This window comes from Leucopleurus acutus (assembly GCF_964270905.1).
Source record: "Leucopleurus acutus genome assembly, chromosome: 11".
Lineage (NCBI taxonomy): Eukaryota > Metazoa > Chordata > Mammalia > Artiodactyla > Delphinidae > Leucopleurus > Leucopleurus acutus.
In genome coordinates this window covers 40923844-40945952 of record NC_139152.1, presented here as the reverse complement: position 1 = coordinate 40945952, position 22109 = coordinate 40923844, and the positions used below count along the sequence as shown (strand labels likewise).

General features: G+C 54.9%; 1 protein-coding gene across 1 annotated transcript; it reads left to right on the top strand.

Moving 5' to 3' along the window:
• The first annotated feature begins 1357 nt into the window (after nt 1-1357).
• On the top strand, nt 1358-14072 carry NCKAP5L (NCK associated protein 5 like). The gene is made up of 12 exons (XM_082850547.1): nt 1358-1386; nt 2443-2600; nt 3314-3382; nt 3486-3524; nt 4233-4352; nt 7291-7404; nt 8516-11145; nt 12106-12268; nt 12529-12610; nt 12960-13268; nt 13344-13486; nt 13787-14072. The coding sequence occupies exons 2-12, from the start codon at nt 2478-2480 to the stop codon at nt 14003-14005; spliced, it is 4011 nt and encodes a 1336-aa protein (XP_082706673.1). The 5' UTR covers nt 1358-1386; nt 2443-2477; the 3' UTR covers nt 14006-14072.
• Nucleotides 14073-22109: the final 8037 nt, after the last annotated feature.

Here is a 22109-nt window from a genome sequence, read left to right as displayed (position 1 = left end):
ATTTTTATGACGTTAAAATAACAAAGGATTTTAGATTGTGGCAGAGTGTTAAAAAATACGCATTACACAGTTTTTCCTTTTATTCTGGTTTTCAGAAGCCCCCTTCCCATTATTGTGCACACATGTTTGTTCTCTCTCCCTCCCCCATCCCACCCAGAAAGGAGCATTCTCCCTTTCTGCTGTTACCCTTTCTCTTTCTAGGGTATCAGGCAGAGAAGAATGAGGACTGGGCTGGCCCTGCAGCTGGAGGGCTGGCAGGGATGGGGTTGAAGAGGAGGAGGCCCCTGAGGGCAGGGCAGAGGGGCAGCACCTCACATCTTCAGGAGACCCTCCTGCTCAGACCCCCTGGGTGACGGGCCTGGGACTCAGAGTCCACTTGCAAGTGAACCGCTGAAGTAGCAGTGGGCTCCAAAACGTGAAAAGCCTCCATTTATTGAGTCCATGCAAGACACTCTACATATCTCACTTTATGCTCCAACAACCCTTTGGACTAAGTATTCTTTTTTTTTTTTTTTTTTTTATGGTATGTTAGTTTCAGCTTCACAATGGACTAAGTATTCTTATCCCCATTTTACAGGTGAGGAACAGATTTTGCAGAGTCAGATTCTAACCCAGATCTCTCTAACTGCAAAGCTCTGAGAGCACCGGGACTAACTACACAGAGCACACAGTACAATGTGTGTGTACAGAGAGGTTGCATAGGAAGGGGAGACCCAGGCCCATCTACTGTGCTTTGTGAACCTGCCATATGGTGTGGGCAGCATCCTTTGCCTCTGGAGCCTGCTTCAGACCAGGCTGGCAGCCCCACCTTGCCCTCCTTTTACGAGGTCAGTAGGAGAATCAGATGCGATTGATGATGCATGAGAAAGCGCCAGCACACAGGATGCACTCTGGGTATGTGGTGTAGCTTCCTGTGCCTCAGTTTCCTCATCTCACATATAGGTGTTGATAATAGCACTTAATTCCCTTTGTGGTTGTGAGGATTAGAGAAGAATTTTGGAAGGGCTGTGTGGCTGTTCATTCCCCTCTGGCTGAGAGCTGGGGATGTTTGCACGGGCTCTTTCCTCTGCCTGGAATGCTTTTCCCATTCCAGGGTTTCATCCAGCCTTCATTCAGGTCTCTGCCTTGCTGTCACCTCCAGAGCCTTCTTGGAACCTGATGTCTGTTCATTGGTTTATCTGGTATTACCTGCCTCCCCCAATAGAATGGGAGCCTCATAAAGGCAGGGCTTTCTCTGGCTTGTTTATCCCTATGGCCCGGGATGCCAGGCCGCAGGAACCCAATAAATGCATGGCTGACGTCGTCTCCCTCTGTGTCTCCACAGGCAAGGTGACCATTCTGGCTGCTTGCATGAGTGTGCCAGCCTGGGTGAGAAGGCAGAGACAGGTGAGAGGCTGTGGGGACTGGAGGAGGAGGGCTGGGGTGGGAGAGGCAGCCCCTGTGCCCCACGGGGGGGAAGAACATTCAGATGCCTGATCGCTGCCGAGGGCTCCTCTCTTCCTTGGTCCCAAAGTGCTAAAGCCCCTTTTGTGGGAGCTGCAGTGGGTCAGGAAGGCAAGTAGTTGGTGGTAGACTGGGGGCCTCCCGCCTTTTATGTTAGGAAGGGTTTCCCATCTACTGGAAATTTCTGCAATATTTGTGCAGAGGAAGGAAATGAGTACTTTCCTCTAGCTGAGAAATTGAAACTCAAATGGAAGGTGAGGACTAATCAGGTAAAGCCAGTCACTATGGCAACAGTTTGGGGGCGGGGGGGGGGATCACATAATGCGATACAGGTCAGAACCCTGGCTCTGTGTGCTCAGGCAATGACACACTAGTCTGTACAGCTGTCAGTCTGTCTCTTATATGCCACGTATCACACCAAGAAGTGTGAGTGTGGACAGTGAAGTGAAGACAGTGACCCTGCCCTCGCAGAGTCTTGGGGGACAGTCACAGAGCCATGCGGGAGCAGTACCTGACCCGGCCTTGGAGTGGGGGCCCTGGAGAATGAATAGGAAGGAGCTGGCCAAGCAGTAGGGGGGTAGGTGTCAAGAGACCCCTGCGGAGGGCCCAGCATGCACAGAGGCTGGTCCCCCGGGGCCTCGCTGCAAGCAGGGAGTCTTGGAGGCCTGCAGGCCACCTCCCACTCTGCCCGAGAGGATACCGGGCGCCAGTCTGAGGCCAGCGTCAGCGGAGAATTCAGGTTTCTTGGCTCCTGGCCAGTGTCTGTGTGACCTGTGAGAGGGCGAGAGCAATTATGGGTTTTATAAAACAATGGTCTCTGTTCTTGAGATGGGAAGAGTGTGTCTATGTATCTGTCCCGTGAGCAGGAGTCTTAGCCTGACCCTGAGTTGCTACAGTGTCCGTGGCACGGGGGTCACACTGATCCAAACTCCGAGAATACTGACAACTTTCATCTCTGTCCTCCTCCGCCTCCGCTCATCTCCCCATGCCCTGGAGTAGCCTGCGGGGCTTCTCTCACTTGTCCCCAGGGCCTGATGTCGGAGGCCATGGACCAGCCGGCCGGGAGCCCTGGAAACCCGAAGCCAGGAGAGGGTGGTGAGGGCAGCATGGAGCCGGGCACCTGCCAGGAGCTCCTGCACCGGCTGCGGGAGCTGGAGGTGGGGCATGGGGCGGCGGGGGGCAGCTGTGCTGGCCAGAGCCCTGGGGAGCTTGGGTGGGTTCTGGGGTGCGGGGGGCCTTCCTCTTCAGCCTGCTTTGCCAGGCTGGAGCAGAGCTGAACGTTTCTTTAGCAGAGCCCCTCTGAGAACCCCTTTCCTTGCTCTTTGCTCTGCAGCCTGCGTGCCGGCGCAGGACAAGAGGCGTGCGCAAGGGGGGGCCATCCTAGCCCCCAGAATGTCTCCCTTCTTTACCCCTCTTCTCCCCTTTCATGCCCCTGCTCTAGGAAAGGGGTGGCCGCAGAGGCCACAGAAAGGTGTCAGGAGTTGAGGGACAAAGACATGGATCCTTAAACTAGGCCTTTTACTACATGCCTAAGACCCTGCCCTCCTCCCTCCAGGCTCCTCTGCCCTCTCCCCAGGGAAATAAGGGTTACTTTTGGCACCTCCCACCTTCGGTCCTCCTGGTTGCTCTGTCTCCCCAGCCCCTGCAGCCTCACTGGCTGAAGTTGGGGTAACAAAAAACCAGCCATCTCAGCTCTGCCTTCTTCATGCCCTGGGTCTGCAGGCCTCCCCCTGGCAGAATCAGACCAGAGCCAAGAGCTGGGGCAGGGGTAGAGCTAGTAGGCTCCTTGCCTCCCCTTCCCCAAGAGGGACTTGCCCGGGGGAAGAATGATCCCTTAGCTTCCTATTTGCCCTCCTCTTCCTTCCTGCAGGCAGAGAACTCGGCGCTCGCCCAGGCCAATGAAAACCAGCGGGAGACCTACGAGCGCTGTCTGGACGAGGTCTGTGGAACTGATGCTCCCCACAGGGCGGATAGCTTGTCGATCCCAGGCAGAGGCTGGGTTGGCTGACAGCTCTTCCTCAGCTCTGCCTTTCTGTCCCCAGGTTGCCAACCATGTGGTGCAGGCGCTGCTGAACCAAAAGGTAAAAGGCCACAAGAGACTTTCTCACCCTCTGCCCTGAGCCCAGATGCCCTGGGAGGAGGCCCTGGGTACAGCAGGGGAGGGCCTTCCTGTGGACCCCTGTACCTGTTTAGATAGGGAATAGAGGAGGGTGGAAATGGCGTCTTGGCCCTCCAGTGAGTCCCCTTTCTCTGTCTTGGACAGTCCATACTTGGCTAGGTAAGGCCAAGTCTCTAAGCTATGGTAACTTTGATTTGGGCTTGAATCCTTCTGTTATCCTGGCCCCAGCTAGTTTCTCCAGGTTTCGATGGCCCTGATAGCAATGTCGATGTTGTAAGCATAAGGTGACATCTAAATATTTACTCAAGTAGTGTGGGTAATTTCTTGACATGTGGGCCACTGACCCCCAGGTCTTCCTCTGCCTTATATGGGCCCTTCTTTGACGTGTGCTTTCTAAGAGGCAGGGGATTGGCTCCAGGATTGTGAAAGTTGCCAAAGGGAACGGAATTACCTCTGACCAGGGGTGGTAAACGTTAGAAAATTTACCATCCCCAGAAGATGTGATAGCCGTAAACATAGGCAGGGTCAGCTCCCTCAAAGAAGGAGGTTGCAAGAGAAGGGCATGCCCAGCAGGAGTGCCCGCTGCTCTGATGAAGGCGACTGTGCTCATACCACTCTTCCTCTCCCCACCATCCTCTCTTTGTCTTCCTCCACCTCCCGGGGGTGGCAGGACCTGCGGGAGGAGTGCATCAAGCTGAAGAAGAGGGTATTTGACCTGGAACGGCAGAACCAGATGCTGAGCGCCCTGTTTCAGCAGAAACTTCAGCTCACAGCAGGCTCCCTCCCTCAGGTGGGCACAAGAGATTCTCCTTCCTTCCTCACATCTCGGCTTCCTGCCTCCCCCCAGCCCTGTCAATATCATCACCCTCTCTTCTCCCAGACACCTACAGAAGTAGGCCGTCAGCCATTGCCCTCCATTCTGGGGGCTGTGGCCATCCAGGGCAGGCCGACCTAGCCTGATAGATCTGAGCCTTAGATTAGGGAGAAACTTCCTGAGTTCCCTTAAGCTTGGCTCTCCCCCACCTCCCAGGTGCTCCCCGCCCAGCTGGACGGTATCCCTTCTTGTTGACAGAAAAGATCCTTGCTTCCTCCTCCTTCAGATGGGTGGAGGCTGAAAATGCCATTATTTCGAGCTGCCAAGGTGCCCCTTTGGCCACTGCATTGCCTTCTTCTTGGCCAGGGGCAGGGGTGGGGCCAGGTGTAAGGCACCCAGTGCTTGGTGTCACAGAGAGGTCAGGAAAGGCACTTCACCTGGATGACTCCGCATGCCTAGCTGCATGTGCTCACCCACCGACCCAAGCATGGCTGCAGACGCTGTCCCTGCTTCTAGCCCTGAAACCTGCCTTACCCAGGAGAAGCAGGAGGCTACTGGGAATAAGTCCTGGGCTCAGTTAAGATGTCACTTGGGGTCCACTCTGTCAGGAAGCCCCAAGGATGGGGTGAGACCTGGGTGGGTCAGGAGCGGCTCCAGGTACCTGAGGTGAACGGTGGGTTCTGAGGTCAACCAGCACACCGCCAACCCACCCTGACCTTGACAAGAAGAGAAACGCCTTGTGTGTATGTCTGAATTTGTGTGTCTGTGATGCAAACCAGGCAGCTCTTGGCCCCCAGATCCTGAGCAGGATGCCCTCAGCTCTCTGGGAAACCTGACCCCTGGCAGAGAAAGCGTCTCACCACCATGGCCTTTCCGCAGCCCCTGTCTCACCAGGGCGGTGCAGACCTGGGTGAATCAGCGGCAGTGACTCTGCAGCTCCCCCTGCCTTGGGTCTGTCCGTACTGTAGGGTTGACCCAGGAATCCCCAGAGACCTGACCCACACCAGCCAAGCTTACCCTGTTGTCCATACCCTTCTCAGTGACTGATGATAACAGAGGTGAAGATCATCCTGAAATCATTTGTTTTTTACTTAAATGAATTCTGGGATTTGAATTGGGAATTTTTAAATGAATTTTGGGGTTTGGGACCATAGGCTGATCTTCCCCAGAAGTAACATGACATAATGGAAAGAGCACGAACCTTGGCCTCAGATAAACTTGGATTGGGTCCCTAACTTATCTAATTCTTAGCTGTGCGACCTTGGGTAAATTATTTAACCACACAAACCACAGGTTTTTTCCCTTATAAATGGGGATAAAAATACCTCTATTGCGGTTGTTGTGAGGATTAAATGAGATATCTAGTGCTTGGCCCGTAGTAGATAGTCAGTGACTGGTGGCTAGTTGTCATTATTAATGTTATTTCCAAGTTGTGCTTCGCTAGGATGGAGGCTCCATTGAGCAAATGCTAATTAAGCTCTTACTGTGAGCAGTGCCTTTGCCAACAGATATGGAATTGGACAGAGCTGTGGCCTGTGCAGAGCGAACGTAACCGCTGAGAGCTGGGGCTGCTGGACACTAAGGCAGGGCTACAGAGTGTGACACTGCTGACCAAGAGCCCAAGGGGCAGAGGGGCCATCAGAGATGGGCTGGGGAGGGTTCCTTGAAGGAGGTGACGTCAGACCTGGGCCCTGATGGATGGGAGATTTTAAAAGACTGCAGTAGGGGTCTGGGAGAAGGGGTTCCCTGTGGAAGGAACAGAACAGGGAATCCTAGGGAGCCGAGAGTTGTTTAGCTGGACTTGAGCAAAGGATGTGTAAAGAGTGAGTGAGAGAGAGCTGGGGATGGTGTCAGGGAAGGACCGGAAGGACCAGCAGGCCCGGCCGGAATGCCGGCAGAGGGCTTCAGACTTGTCTCTGGAGGCATTGGGCAGGCAGAGGAGGCTATGAGTACAGAGACGCTTTAGACAAAGAAGAGAAAGATGCTTTAGGCTGCCTGGTACACAGGAGATTGAAAAGCCACCCAGCCAGGTCAGAGAGACTGAAATGCTGAGCAGGCTAGAGGTGTGAGGATCGTGGGCCGCAGGAGAGGCTGCAGCTGGCCAGGCTGGAGGGGAGGCAGAGACACCGCAGAGACAGGATTTAACAGCCATGGAGAATGAGACGGGGAGAGTTAAAGCTGACTTGTATCTAGTCGACATGCCTAGCAGAAGGGGAATGAGAGAGAAGTGATCCATGATTAAGTACTACTTTTGTGGGAATTCCCTGGCGGTCCAGTGGTTAGGACTCCACTCTTCCACTGCAGGGGGCGTAGGATTGATCCCTGGTTGGGGAACTAAGATCCCACATGCCGTGTGGTGCAGCCAGAAACAATACTACTTTTGTAATCCTCAGAGCAGAGATTTCACATGAGGCCATTCAGGGGAGACAGAAGTGATAACTCCCACCGTCTCTTTTCCAGGACCCAGTAACAAATGCCTCTTCCCTTAGTCTCAGCCAACCCCGTGGATGCTGGGTCACGGGTAGTCAGCACAAGAAGGGGCCTCGAGGCTCACCCTCTCTGTAATCAGGGAGGAGGCCCCTCAGAAAAGCAGAGGGTCCTGGAGGCTCGCTGGACACCTGGGTTAGGCCTGCCACTGCCTGCTGGCCCAGGGGCACTCCTCTTTCTCCAGATCTCCCTACCCTGTCCCACCTCCCGGCCACCTGGGCTTGCACGTCTTCAATCTACCTGTGCTGTGGTCTCCCGAGGCTCCTCTGACCAAGTGGTGAGAGCCACACCTTGGGCCGGGAGATGTCACCCAAGGAACAGACTTGGAAAAATGTTTCCCTGCCCCTGGATGGGAAGCCATAGCTTCCTGTGGGAGTAGGGACCTGGGACGGACAGCACCTGTGCTAACCTCGCCTCTCCCCTGCAGATCCCACTCGTCCCACTCCAGCTGCCTTCAGAGCCACCAGCCTCTCCCTCCCTGAGCTCCGCTGAGGGACCAGCCACCTCGCTGCCTCTGGGGCGCTGTGCTGGGCAGAGAGAGGTAGGAGCGCTGGGCACTGTGGTCTGTGGCTCCGCTGGCTCCGGGCTCGTCAGCCGGTGCTCCACGGCTGTTTCCTAATGAGTCCCAGGGGAAGGGCTGCTTCCGGGCACACAGATTCTTGTCCAGGCTGGGTGTGAGCCCTCAGCTGTCAGCCTCGTACCAAGAAAAACAGATCCCCACCCCCAGCCACTGGTCTCGTGAGCAGAGGCGTTATAGTACAGCAGTCAGCCTCACAGTTAATACTTCCTGAGCTCTTAGTCTGTGCCAGGCACTGTGCTGGACACCTGGATCTCATTTATATTTTTTTTTGGTAATTTTTGGCATAAATTTATAATCATACACATATTTACTTATCCCAGTCCAGAACTATTACTCATTCATTCTTTTGCATATCTGGTTTCATTCATCTTATTTTGTGAGATTAAACATAATCACCATCCTATTTTACAGGTGATACAATGAAGCTTAGAGATTAAATAACTTGCTGAAAGTCATATAACTAGTTAAGCAGTGGATCTGGGTCTTGAACCCCTACAATCTGGCTCTAGAGCCCATGTAGTTAACCACTGTACCAGATTAGACGGGGCCTAAGAAGGGGCCTGGGAGAAGCAGGAAAGGTTTGCAATGGAGTCATTCCCAGTCTGCTTCTCCACGGGGATCAGCTCAGCAGGACAGCTGCCTGACCTGAGGAGGCCCGGGCTTGCCTGCAGCAACTGACTTAGGACTTGGCCACATCACATCCCTTTCTTGAGTCTGTGTTCTTTCTGGAGCCTGAGAAGTGGACAGGCCTCCCTCCCCTGGGGCAAACATAGATACCAGGGTTGTGGGTGGTCAGCCCTGTTGACCCACAAATACTGGTAGCAAGTGGTGCTGAGATAACCAGAAAAGGGAGATGGGTGCCCACCCAACCCCAGGTGTGCCAGGAAGGACAGCTGGGGTAACCCGGACTCAGAGACTCCTGGGGAAGCTTTCCAGCATATCCCAGAAGCTATCAGTTCATTTTTGGGGACACAGACAAACCAGGCCAGCTCTGTTCCTGGCATACTCAGTTATGCCAGCTCGGGTCCCCGGCCTGCACATAGTCTCCTCCTCATGCCATTTCTCCCCCAAGGTGTGTTGGGAGCAGCAGCTGCGGCCAGGAGGCCCAGGACCCCCGGCCGCCCCATCCCCAGCGCTGGAGGCCCTATCCCCGTTCCTTCGAAAGAAAGCCCAGATCCTGGAGGTGCTGAGAGCCCTGGAAGAGACTGACCCCTTGCTTCTGTGCTCACCTGCCACCCCCTGGCCGCCTCCAGGCGAGGGTTCCGGCTCCCCAGAGCCCATCAATGGCGAGCTATGTGGCCCACCTCAGCCTGAACCCTCTCCCTGGGCCCCCTACCTGCTACTAGGTCCTGGTAGCCTGGGAGGCCTGCTGCACTGGGAGCGCCTCTTAGGGGGCCCAGGGGAGGAAGAGAGTGCTGGGCGGCCCTGGGGCCCTAGTAGGGGCTCCCCACAGGCCCAGGGCACCGGTTCCGGGCCACCCTGCGCCCCAGGCAGCAGCTCCTCCTCCTCTTCTGATGAGGCAGGTGACCCCAACGAGGCACCCAGCCCTGACACCCTGCTCGGGGCCCTGGCCCGCAAACAGCTGAACCTGGGCCAGCTCCTTGAGGACACGGAGTCTTACCTACAGGCCTTCTTGGCCGGGGCCGCTTGCCCACTCGGCGGGGAACAGCCGGGTCCCAGGCAGCCATCCTCCCCAGACCAGGGGCCCCCACAGCTGTCCAAGTCCAAAGGCCTCCCCAAGTCAGCTTGGGGAGGGGGTACCCCGGAGGCCCACAGGCCGGGCTTTGGTGCTACCTCAGAGGGCCAGGGGCCTCTCCCCTTCCTCAGCGTGTTCATGGGTGCAGGGGACGCCCCCCTGGGCTCACGGTCTGGCCACCCCCACTCCTCATCTCAGGTGAAAAGCAAGCTCCAAATTGGCTCCCCTTCTCCCGGGGAAGCCCAAGGACCCCTTCTGCCCTCTCCAGCCAGAGGCCTCAAGTTTCTAAAGCTGCCTCCAGCCTCAGAGAAGGTACCCAGCCCAGGGGGCCCCCAGCTCAGCCCCCAGCTCCCCCGGAACTCCCGAATCCCCTGTCGGAACAGTGGCTCAGACGGCAGCCCCTCCCCGCTGCCGGCCCGCAGGGGTCTGGGCGGAGGAGAGCTGTCCCCAGAGGGGGTGCAGGGTCTGCCCACCAGCCCGTCACCCTGCCCCACAACCCCAGATTCTGCACAGCTCAGACCTCCCCAGCCAGCCTTGTCCACTACGCTTTCCCCGGTACCAGTGGTGTCTCCTTGCTACGAGAACATTCTGGACCTTTCCCGGAGCACCTTTAGGGGGCCTTCCCCAGAGCCACCTCCATCCCCGCTGCAGGTACCCACCTACCCACAACTAACTCTGGAGGTGCCACGGGCCCCTGAGGTCCTCAGAAGCCCTGGAGTCCCTTCCAGCCCTTGCCACCCAGAATCCTGCCCCTATGAGAGTGCCCAGGAGAAGAGTTTGGACAAGGCAGGCTCGGAGTCTCCCCACCCTGGCCGCAGGACCCCCGGCAGCTCGTCCAAGAAAACTGGTCAGGGGCCGGGCCGGCGACCTGGGGATCCTGGCTACACACCTCTGCGGGACAGACTAGCAGCCCTGGGGAAACTGAAGACTGGCCCCGAGGGGCCCCAGGGCCCAGAAAAGAATGGGGTGCCAGCTAGGCCTGGCACCGACAAGGCCCGGGGAGGAGGGAAGTCAGGGGAGAGCACCGGAGACACAGCGCCCTCTGCCTCCAGGCCCCCTGAGCAGCCAGAAGCCAAGGGGGCCCTGCGGGGGGCCGTGGCCTTAGGCACAAGCAGCCTGAAGCAACAGGAATCTGGGCTCCTGGGGGACCCTGGGTCCCGAGTCTACTCTTCCCACTCCATGGGGGCCCGGGTGGACCTGGAGCCTGTCTCACCAAGGAGCTGCCTCACCAAAGTGGAGCTGGCCAAGAGCCGGCTGGCAGGGGCCCTGTGCCCCCAGGTACCCCGCACCCCTGCCAAAGTGCCAACCTCAACCCCCAGCCTCGGCAAGCCCAATAAGAGTCCCCATGGCAGCCCGACAAAGCTGCCTTCTAAGTCGCCCACCAAGGTGGTGCCCCGACCTGTGGCCCCACCAGCCACCAAGGAGCCCCCCAAGCCTGACAAGGGGAAGGGCCCACCCTGGGCAGACAGCAGCGGCACTACAGCCCAGCCCACACCCCCAGCACCTGGCCCTGCCGACCCAGGCCCAGGCCCTGAGGGGCGGGCCCCACACTCGGCCATTGAGGAGAAGGTGATGAAGGGCATCGAGGAGAACATGCTGCGGCTCCAGGGCCAGGAGCGGGCCCCCGGCACCGAGGCCAAGCACCGCAACGCTAGCAGCATCGCCAGCTGGTTCGGCCTTAAGAAGAGCAAGCTGCCAGCACTGAACCGCCGCACAGAGGCCGCCAAGGGCAAGGAAGGGGCTGGCGGGGGCTCCCCGCTCCGGAAGGAGGTCAAGATGGAAGCCCGGAAGCTGGAGGCCGAGAGCCTCAACATCTCCAAGCTGATGGCCAAGGCGGAAGACCTGCGCCGGGCACTGGAGGAGGAGAAGGCCTACCTGAGCAGCAGGGCCCGGCCACGGCCCGGAGGACCAGCGCCAGGGCCCGGTGCAGGCCTGGGGCAGGTGCAGGGCCAGCTGGCCGGCATGTACCAGGGTGCGGACACCTTCATGCAGCAGCTGCTCAACAGGTGAGAGCCTGGGACCAGCTGGCAGGGGCTTGGTGGCTGGGGGCCCTTTTCCCTACACGGGCATCCCTGGGGTTGGGACTGCCTTTCCCAGGAACTGGGGCTTCCCAGAGGTCAAAGGGTGTAGGAGGTCAAATGAAATGGCACCAAAGCATCTTGAGGGTTAACGGCCTGGCCCAGAGGAGAGACTGGGGCCTCGAACAAGGGGCCAGGGGTTTGTGTCCCAGCTCCCCTCCTCTATGGCTGGCTGATATTCAACTTGCTGAGACCCAGTTTCTCATTTGAGAAGAGTTAACAGTCTACATTTTCTTGGACTGTCTTGAGTCAGGTGAGGCAGCCTGTCTGAGGTGCAGCATTGCAGTAGTTAAGGGAGTGCTAGTACCTAACTGGGCTGATGCAGGTCTTCTCCCTCTGGGGTTTTCTATCCTGTAGAAAAAGGAGGGCTCCCTTCCCATCTTGCCCTTTGGCACCTGCCATAGACTCAGCAAAAGGAGCTGTGGTTTAGAGAAGGGGCTACCCCATCTTGGGGTTGCTGTGTCTGGGCCAGGTAAGGCAGAATGTCCTCAGGAATCGGGCTCCAGGTAGGGTGTGGTTTGGACAGCAAGTGCGCTCAGAGTCAGCTGGGGTAGGCACGGTGTGTCGCGTGTGGACCAGTATGTGATGGAGTCTGCTCTCTACCGGCAGACATTGTCGGAGAGGTCTCTAGGCTTGACCCTGAGTAGCTTTGGGGGAGTTCTCCCATATTCCCTGCCCCTGCTGATCCTCTGGAGTTTTCCCTGGGGTCTTGGCCTGTTCCTGGTGTCAGGAGAGGTTGATGTGGGAAGCCACCAGGGATATGTCCTCTTCCCCAGGGGCAGGGAGCAGTGGGTGCCTCACTAGGCCCAGCACCATTGGAGGGAGGGAGGCCAGAATGTGTGAGTGGGCTCAGGCCTTCCTCACAGCAATCTGCACTGCCTCCCCTAGGGTGGATGGCAAGGAGCTGCCCCCCAAGAGCTGGCGGGAGCCCAAACCTGAGTATGGCGATTTCCAGCCAGTGTCCTCTGACCCCAAGAACCCCTGGCCGGCCTGTGGGCCCCGAAATGGCCTGGTGGGCCCTCTTCAGGGCTGCGGAAAACCTCCTGGGAAGGTAAGTTCCTGGGGCGCAGGCTGGGTGGAGGGCCTGGCTCTGTGGCCCTGCCAGGTCTCTTACCGCCTGGAGGGCTCCCCTTCCCTGGGGCCTGGAAGCTGCTGGATGCCTTTCTGGTCTCCGAGGAGAATGGGGAGGGGAGAGGGCCTCCTGAGGGCTGGCAGATTGCCAGGACTCTCAGACCCATACTCCAAGGATCCTGATGGAGGGGATTAGGGTGGAGGAGGAATGGGCTCTGAGGTCTCCTGTACCCTGTACAGCCAAGCAGCGAGCCGGGGAGGCGGGAAGAGATGCCCTCAGAGGACAGTCTGGCTGAGCCAGTGCCCACCTCACATTTCACAGGTCAGCAGGGTCAAGGGCCAAGGCTGGGACCTGCCCCTTACCCCCTGCTTGCTTTACTCCTTCCTGTCACCACGGCAGGTGCCAGGCCCTATAGCATCTTGGTGCCAAGCATCAGTGGGCAATGGGGCTGCACAGGAATAAATCCCTCCCTGCCTAATAGGGTACCTGCCTTGCCCTCTTCCCCAGGACTAGGGGAGGTGGGGCAGGGCAGGCAGGGATGACTGAGCCGGTGGGGCCAGGAGGGGCCCTGACCAAGGGTGGAACCTGGGCAGGGGCAGAAAGCCAGAAGAAAGCAGAGGGGCTGAGCCGCTTGCAGCTTCACATCCCTGACTTGCCCTCCCCTCCCCAGCCTGTGGCTCTTTGACTCGAACTCTGGACAGTGGCATTGGGACCTTCCCGCCCCCAGACCATGGCAGCAGTGGGACCCCCAGTAAGAATCTTCCCAAGACCAAGCCACCACGGCTGGAGCCCCCAGCCGGGGTGCCCCCAGCTCGGCCCCCACCCCTTACCAAAGTCCCCCGCCGTGCCCACACACTGGAGCGTGAGGTGCCTGGCATAGAGGAGCTGCTGGTGAGCGGGCGGCACCCCAGCATGCCGGCCTTCCCCGCCCTGCTCACCGCTGCTCCGGGCCACCGGGGCCATCAGACCTGTCCCCACGGTGAGTGCCTGGGCAGGGGGGTGGGCCTCTCTGGGAGCTCCACCCACCACCCACCTTCCCCTTGTCCCTGCATAGATCCTTGTGAAGACCCAGGTCCTCCTGCTCCTGTCCAGCTGGCCAAGAACTGGACCTTCCCCAACGCGAGGGCAGCCAGCGGCTCCTCTGACCCTTTCCTATGCCCACCCCGACAACTGGAGGGGCTGCCCAGGACCCCCATGGTGAGCATGGCCGAAGGGGAAAAGGGAACAGCACTGGAGGGCAGGAGGGAACGACATGGGGTGAGGTACAGCCCTGTCCGGGAGGAGGACTGAGTCGGCAGCCCACCGCCCACCCCCACCTTCTCACACCCCTCTTGGCGAAAGGGCTTCTCTCCCTTCCGGAACCTTGGTGGGACTGTAGGACTGTGCTCCGTCGCGCCTCCAGCCTGCTTCCTCTGCAGCGCCCCCGTCAGGTGGGCAGAGCCTCTCAGGCGGGGAGGGTGAGAGGAGCTTCCTCCCGAGCCTTCCCTCCTTCCCCAGGCCCTGCCCGTGGACGTGGACGGAAAGCGGAGCCTGGAGCCCAGCCGCCCAGCTCCTGCGCCCCAGGGCCCAGCGTTTGGGGGGAGCCGCACCCCCAGCACATCGGACGTGGGCGAGGAAGGGAGAGTGGCCAGTGGGGGTCCCCCGGGGCTGGAGACCTCAGAATCTCTCAGTGACTCACTCTATGACTCGCTGTCCTCCTGCGGGAGTCAGGGCTGAGCGGTTGCAGCGGCCACGCCCCGCTCTGGCGTCGGAGACCGCGGACTGGGCCGGCTCGCCTCACGCCCCGCCCCCTCGGGGCCCGTGGGGCCCCTCCCTGAAGGGACCAAGGAGGTAGATGGACAAGAAGGTGAAGGGGGTCCCCGGCACACCCCACTGCCCGCCGCTGCTGTGGAGGAGATGACCGCTCTCAGCTCAGGGAGAGACCCCACCCTTGGTCCCTTCTCTCACCCAGAGTAAGGCTCTTCCTCTGCGGGACTGGGGGTTCGAGGCCGCTGTGTCCCGGCCCCCAGCTCCCACTTCAGGCTGAGCCATCTTGTGGTGCTGGGCTTCCTGCCCACCAGCCGTGCCATCTCCACCCACCCTGGCAGCTCCCCTGCCTCAGAAGCCCCGTGCTGGTGGAGTTCAGGGGCGAGGGGTCAAGTTGCCTTCTCTCTGTCTGCCCTGGCCCTCCCCGCTGTCTGGATGGTGCTGCCCTCTCCTGCCCCATGTCTTTGGGGCCCATTTGTTGTCTTTTTTGTTGTTGTTTTTTTTTATATTAAAGCACCTGGCCCAGTCTCCACCCGCCCGCGCCCCCTCCTCCCATCCCCGCACTGCGGTTAATTTATCTGTTGTTAAAAAACGCGGCTGCTCTGCTTCCAGCCTCTGCTTCTGCCGTATCCCTAATAAAACGTGGAGGCCCCTCCCTGCCCCTGACTCAGCTCATTCTGTGGGAGGACTCAGGGATGGACAGGCAGGTGGAGACTGCGTGGGCACCGGGGTGCAGGACTCCAGGGCCCTGGACTCTGCTCCAGGCTCCCTTGTGAGGCAGCTCCCTCCACCGGGGCCACTGGCTGGAGTCACCCTAGAAGGTAACTAAGGGTTGGGGAAGTGGGGTCTGTTTAGACCTGGAATGGTGCCTGGGGGTGGGGAAATTCCCCTGGCACAGGGCTTGGGTGGGGCAGAAGGCTGGGCTGCCTCCCGGAGAGAAGAAGATGGGGAGGGCGTCTTTGGGCGTGCGCTCAAACACTGGACATACCGGCTCAGGTGGGACGTGCAGACTCTGAGCTTCAGGGGCCCAGGAGTAGACAGAGTTAAGTGTCCACACCTCCCGTTGTCGTGAAGTGAGGCGCAACTGGGCCTCCAACTTGCCGCCTTCTAGTCTCTCCACGGACTTTGGGCTTTCCTCAGAGCTTCTTGCCCCTATTTCTACCTCAGATTTCAGCCAGAAGTTCCCCTGGCTCTCAAATTCTCACTTTAGGATGGGGAGGCCAGGAATGAGGCTGTGTGGAAGGGTCTCCGTGTGACGTGACAAGGCCATGGGGTGAGTGGTTGTCGCCCTCCAGCCCTTGGATTTCCTGTTAGACGTGGAGTTGGACAGTGACCTGAAGGTGACCCAGGTGGCCCCAGCCCATCTCACACTGGCCAGTCAAGTTGGGCCTATAGGAAGGCCTCCTTCCGGCCCAGGTTGCAAGATGTGGGGTGACTCGTCCAGAGCACACCCCCTGCCGTTGTCTGCACTCACCGCCGCCCCGTGACATACCGTCTGGAGGCCACCTGGGCATCATGCATGCTTAACACCCCTGGCCTTGTGGCTGGGACTCTGGACAGTTCATCATGGAGATAGGGGGCCCTGTACTGAATACATGGTCTTTGTTGACATCACAGGCTTGCCAAGCTGAGGTAAGGGGTGCCTGGACAGGGAGTAGTGCTGGGCCTGTTCACAACTCGGTTATACCACTGGATGCTGTCCTGTACTCTGACCAGCCCAAGGAAGGTCAGGGGCGGGGAGGTTGTTAACGCCTCCCTTTACACTAGCTCCTTCCAGCAGTGTCTCTCCAGCCCTGAATGGTCCAGAGAGCAGTGAAAGAACTCCCCGTTAAATACCTACCATATTGCCAGCCTCCTGATTCATTTCATAGATGAAGACATTGAAGCTCGAAAACATTCAATGGGGGAATTTCTTGGTGGTCCAGTGGTTAAGACTGTGCTCCCAGTGCAGGGGCATGGATTCGATACCTGGTGGGGGAACTAAGAGCCTGCATGCCACATGGTGCAGCCAAAAAATAAATAAATAAAAATTCAGTGATTTTCCAAGGCTGAGAAGTGATGGAGCCTGGTGGGAGTGGCTCTTTTTGGGTGTGTAACTTTGCTCTCTTCTGCCAGGACTTTAATCTCCTCCTTCCTTTTTGGCCTTGGATCACTTCTGAGGGGCAGGGCTGGAGAACACTAGACTGGGCGTCAAGAGTCTTTCTTAGCCACTGAGTCTGGTTCTGTGGGGAAAGTTACATCCCTTCTCTGGGCCTTGGTTTTCCTTATCTATGGACGATTGGGAAATTGGACCAGACCAGCTTTCTCCTCAGCTCTCTGCTCTTCCCACCCCTCTCCCAACCTGGCCGTTTTCCCTCCTGTTTCCCTTAGTTGATGTCATCATTGAGGAAATTAACACGACTTAGAGAAGGGTCGAGTCAGACATCTTGATTTTCTTCAAATGTCAGGATCGCATTTTCTTCTATCTTCTGCTTCCAGGTAGCTATGCCACTGTCCCTTCTGCTTTTAGGGGCTTAAGGATGTTATTACCAAGCTGCTGATCTCTGCCTCTTGCCAGGCGGGCTTAAAGAAGTCTACATCCTTCTCTTAACTTTTTATTTCTTGGTTTCTTAAGCTCTTTATTCTGTTTGAACCTGATGGATTACCTCATTTCCTTGTTAAAACAGAATTGTTCGCCTACAGGATATTTATCCTACTTCCTTTCCGGGAAGGAGCTTGGCATGGTGGGTTCAACTCTGGACTCCACCTCCTACAAGCTGAGACCAAGGATCCATGCATGTTTCTGTCCCCAGGGTCTGCTCAGTCTGCTGCTGGGCTCTGTCCTGCAGTGTTTGCAAATGCAAGGTGGCCTCTTAGGCCCCAGGGCAACGTGGGCCACCTGAGAAAAAGCTCACTGCCAGTCACCAGGGCAGAGTAGCTTCAGCCATACTTGGTACCTGGAGCCAGCCCTTCCCTACCAACCATTCCAAGGTGGGCAGCTCTCGTCCCTAGGTCCCCCAGTGTGCTACCAAGGGGTGCTGGGCCCAGACAAGCCACCCCCGGCGCACATGGCTGTGTGTGCCCTCCACACAAACAGAATATTCCATCTGAAATAATTCTGTGGCAGGGGACACCCAGGTGAGTTCAAGACACTCCCGGGAAACCAATTTCTCTTTGTACTTCAGGGAAGGGTTTGGCTAAAAGACCACTTGATCCTCACTATGGCAGGACACTTCATATCTCAGTTTGCAACATCTGCTTGCAGAATTAAGGTGACCTCACTTTTTTCTCCGTGAACAATGGGTGAATGTTTGCCTTACCATTGTGTATGACCCTTTCTGCTGGATTTCCTAGACAAAAGAAGCCCAAACTTTCAGACCCCCTTCCTTGTGCCCCACAAATGGCATCAAGTCATCAGCAAAAGACAATAAAAAGGTTCCAGATTCCACCTTAATGGGTACCCTGTCTCTTGCACGAAATGTCCCAAAATGTTAACTGAGGTTTTCTGTGGGTTGCCAGTGGTTTTTATTTTCTTCTTCACCCTCTTCTAGATTTTCTACAAATAGTGTTTTGTTTCCTTTATCAAAAAGTTTTTAAAGGAAACAGTCATTCTCTGCAGCAAATTCTAGGTATGTATCCCCTTCTATAGTCCTGGGTGAGTTAATTCAAGCATATAAGTAATTTTTTTTAAGACATATGATTTTTTTTTTTTTTTTTTTTTTTTGCGGTACGCGGGCCTCTCACTGTTGTGGCCTCTCCCGTTGCGGAGCACAGGCTCCGGACGCGCAGGCCCAGCGGCCATGGCTCACGGACCCAGCCACTCCGCGGCATCTTGCCGGACCGGGGCACGAACCCACGTCCCCCGCATCGGCAGGCAGACCCCCAACCACTGCGCCACCAGGGAAGCCCGACATATGAATTTAAAGTAAGTATAGGTGAGCATTTCTTTGATCTTGGGGTAAGGAAGATCTTTTTTAAAAACCTTCTTTTGTAATTATTAAAGACATAGATTATAAAAGTGCATGTTCATGGTTTAAAAACTAATTGAGATTGAATAGAATATTCATATAAGGAAGAGGAAGTCTCTCATATTCCAACTCCCAGTCTTACTGCCCAGACATAACCCAAGTTGATTGGAATTCCTTTCAAATCACTTTTTTTTTTCCTTTGAGAATTATGTTTTATTCGGTGGACATTCTGAGGACTTCAAGCCCAGGAGACAGTCTCTCAGATAGCTCTAAGGGATAGCTCCCTCAAATTGCTTTTTAAGTGCACACACACGCAAACACACAGAGTATGTTTATGTTGACCTTTTATTAGACAATGAGATTATTCTATAATTACTGATCTGCTTCTTTTAGCACTTACTAATGTATCTTGGAGATCTTTCCAAAGCCCATGAATATCCATTATCCTACACGGTCTTCCATTGTATGGGTGTGCAATGTTTACGTGTTTTCCCATGACAAACAATGCTGCAGTGAATGTTGCATATGTGTCTTTGGCCACTCTTGTGTATTTCCATAAGATAAACTCCTATAAATGGAATTGCTGCATTATAGAATATGCTTAATTTGAAAACTTTTATAGGTATTAACAAATTGCGCTTCGTCAACAATGTATAAGTGAGACTATCTTCTACATCATTGAGTAGTATCAAATTTTTTTTTTTAATTTATTTTTGGCTGTGTTGGGTCTTCATTTCTGTGCGAGGGCTTTCTCTAATTGCGGCAAGCGGGGGCCACTCTTCATCGCGGTGCGCAGGCCTCTCACTATCACGGCCTCTCTTGTTGCAGAGCACAGGCTCCAGACGTGCAGCCTCAGTAGATGTGGCTCACGGGCCTAGTTGCTCCGCAGTATGTGGGATCTTCCCAGACCACGGCTCGAACCCATGTCCCCTGCATTGGCAGGCAGATTCTCAACCACTGCGCCACCAGGGAAGCCCAGTATCAAACTTTTTATTCTTAGCCAATTTGGTAGGATTTAGTGATCATGTCTGGAGTCTTGGAGCCCAGTGTAGGGACTTTGGCTTTTACTCAGAGTGAAATAGGGAGCAATTAGAGAGTGATAAGAATAAACCATAGAGGGCAAGTATGGAAGCAGACCAGTAAGAAAGCCACTTGGGCAATTCCAGTGAGAGATGGGGGCCTGTTCCAGGGCAGAGGCACTATAAACAACAAGATTTGCTAATGTAATTGATGTGGGGAAGAGAGGAGAGTCAAGGATAACTCCGACATACAGATGGCCAATAGGCACATGAAAAGATGCTCAACATCCCTAAGTATTAGAGAAATGCAAAGCAAAGCTACATTGAGGGGGGCTCCCCTGGTGGCACGGTGGTTAAGAATCTGCCTGCCAATGCAGGGGACACGGGTTCGCGCCCTGGTCCGGGAAAATCCCACATGCTGCAGACCAACGAAGAGTAGCCCCACGGCTCGCCGCAACTATAGAAAGCCTGCACGCAGCAATGAAGACACAAAGCAGCCAAAAATAAATGAATAAACAAATAAATAAATTATTTTAATGAAAGGATAACTCTAAGGTTTTTGGAGCAATTGGTAGGAAGAAATTGCCATTAACTGATATGGAAAAGACTGTGGATAGAGCAGACTTGAGGGAGGGAAGCTCAGGAGTTAAGTACTGGATGTGTTAAGTTTGAGATGTCTGTTGGACAATATCCAATGGAAAATGTGGAGTAAGCAGTGGGTTATAGAAGTCTAGAGTTCAGAAAAGAAGCCCGGGCTGGAGATATAAATTGGTAAGTCATCAGCATATGGATGTTATTTAAAACCAGGGGACTGTATGAGATCACCAAGAGAGTAGAAGAGGAAAGGTCTGAGTCCTAAGCCCTGGGATACTCCATCTCTTTAGAGGTCAGAGGAAATGAAGCAGCAACAGCACAGAACATAGTGGGAAGGTACTTTGAAACTATGTAAATATTTCACTTTCATCAAACTTTCTATTTATGCATTTATTTATATCAGTATGGACTCACAGTGTCCTGTTTTATTCAATGGTTTATAATCCATTACTACCATTATTTACTTTGGTGCTCAAATTGTCCATGATTTGGCCAGTAGGATCCCTTTAAAACTGGCTTTTGTTTTGTTTTGTCTTTTGACAAACCTCCATCATTCTTTTTGAGTGCATACTTTCTGGTGTAACATGTTCAAGATTGATCTTCGCAAACCCAACCCTGAAATCAGCCATTTTTCCAAAGAGCCCTGGTTTCTTTCAGTGGGGAACAATCTCTAGAAACCAAGATCTGGGGGCTGGGTGTGCTCATTATTATGGGGGAGTTGCTGTTCCCAGACTCTAAGAGAGGGTTTCTTAAAGATAGAAGTTAAAGCATTTTCTTATACTTATGGGGATGACAAAATAGAGAAAATTTGATGATGCAGGAGAGAAAAGAGGAAATTGTTGGGCTTCAGTGCACAAGTGTACTTAAGCAGCATCCACAGGTACAGGAAGGCAGGTAGGTGAGTGTATATGGTGGTGTCTACTTGTAGAAAAACTTTATTTATTTATTTATTATTTTTTCGCTGCGTTGGGTCTTCGTTGCTGCGTGCGGACTTTCTCTAGTTGTGGCGAGTGGGGGCTACTCTTTGTTGCGGTGCGCATGCTTCTCATTGCAGTGGTTTCCCTTGTTGCAGAGCACCAGCTCTAGGCGCGCAGGCTTCAGTAGTTGTGGCGCATGGGCTCAGTAGTTGCGGTGCACGGGCTTAGTTGCTCCACGGCAAGTGGTATCTTCCAGGACCAGAGCTCGAACCCATGTCCCCTGCATTGGCAGGTGGATTCTTAACCACTGTGCCACCAGGGAAGTCCCAGAAGAACTTTTCTGATTGCTTTTATTTTCTCAAGGAAATAATCACGGTCATTGGCCAAGAGGAAGGATGGGAGAAAGAGTTGTTGGAGGTTTGAGAAGAGAGGAGATAGAATGAGTAGTCATCTAGGAGCTCAAAAGTTAGTGAATAGGCTAGAGAATATAGTAGGATTACCAGGCAGCATGAAGGGTCCACTTTAGGTGATTAGGAATTAAAAGTGAGACTGACTGATATGAATGTGTTGGGGGGGTTTTCTCCTGCCATATTAGGTACAGAATAGGGAGCAAGTTGGATTAGCCAGGGCTGCCAATTTGCCAAATAAGTGCAACAAAGAGAGAGAGGCAAGGCAATCGAAGATACATGCATGGAAGCAATTCTGTTAACTGGCTGTGGGCTTTACACTGGTTAAAGAGGGAAGAGAGAGCAATAAAGGAGAGAGGCATGAAGGGAGGTAGAATCAGTAGATTGAAGGTCCTGGTGGAATCAAAAGAGTTTTGGAGATAAAGTACTAGGGGGAATGAGTTGGAAAGACGTTGGGAAGAAAAGAGGTGATAGTCAGAGGATGGGATGCATGAAACTGAGATTATGGGAGAATGGGACATGTTATGGGTTGAATTGTGTCTCTCCCCTCCTTAAAAAATATTGAAGTCCTAAACCCCAGTACCTTGGGAAATGCCCTTATAGAAGTAATCGAGTTAAAATGAGGTCATTTGAGTGGGCCCTAATCCAAAATGACTGATGTCCTTATAAAAAGGGGGAAATTGGACACAGGGAGAATGCCACGTGAACATGATGGCAGAGATCAGGGTGAGGCCTCTGCAAGCCAAGGAATGCCAGCGATTGCCAGCAAACCACCAGAAGCTAGGGGAGAGGGCTGAGAGGAACAGATTCTTCTTCAGCAGCCCTCAGAAGGAAGCAGCCCTGCTAACTAACACCTTGATCAGACTTCTAGCCTCCAGAACTGTGAGCAAGTTAATTTCTGGTTTTTGAGCCACCCAATCTGTGACACTTTGTTACGGAAGCCCTGGGACAGTAATACAGAAGGGTTGCAGTTATGGGTAATGAGAAGGACCAGGGGATGACCATGGGAGTGAGTGGCTCAGATAGGGTAGAGGACAAGGTCATTGGAAAAGAGGTCATGGAATGCAGAGGCCAAAATACTGGGAGGATTACCTCTGTAGATATTGAGAGCTCTCAGAATTAGGACAGAATTAGCATCAGAGGGGGTGACAGTGAGGCAGGAGCCAAAACCTCAAGAAATAAGAGGAAGT

Coding starts and splice junctions, on each gene's coding strand:
- NCKAP5L (XM_082850547.1), top strand. CDS start 2,478: ATGTCGGAGGCCATGGACCAGCCGGCCGGGAGCCCTGGAAACCCGAAG. Junction 3,525..4,232: donor AGGCGCTGCTGAACCAAAAG/GTAAAAGGCCAC, acceptor CGGGGGTGGCAG/GACCTGCGGGAGGAGTGCAT. Junction 13,487..13,786: donor GGCTGCCCAGGACCCCCATG/GTGAGCATGGCC, acceptor CTCCTTCCCCAG/GCCCTGCCCGTGGACGTGGA.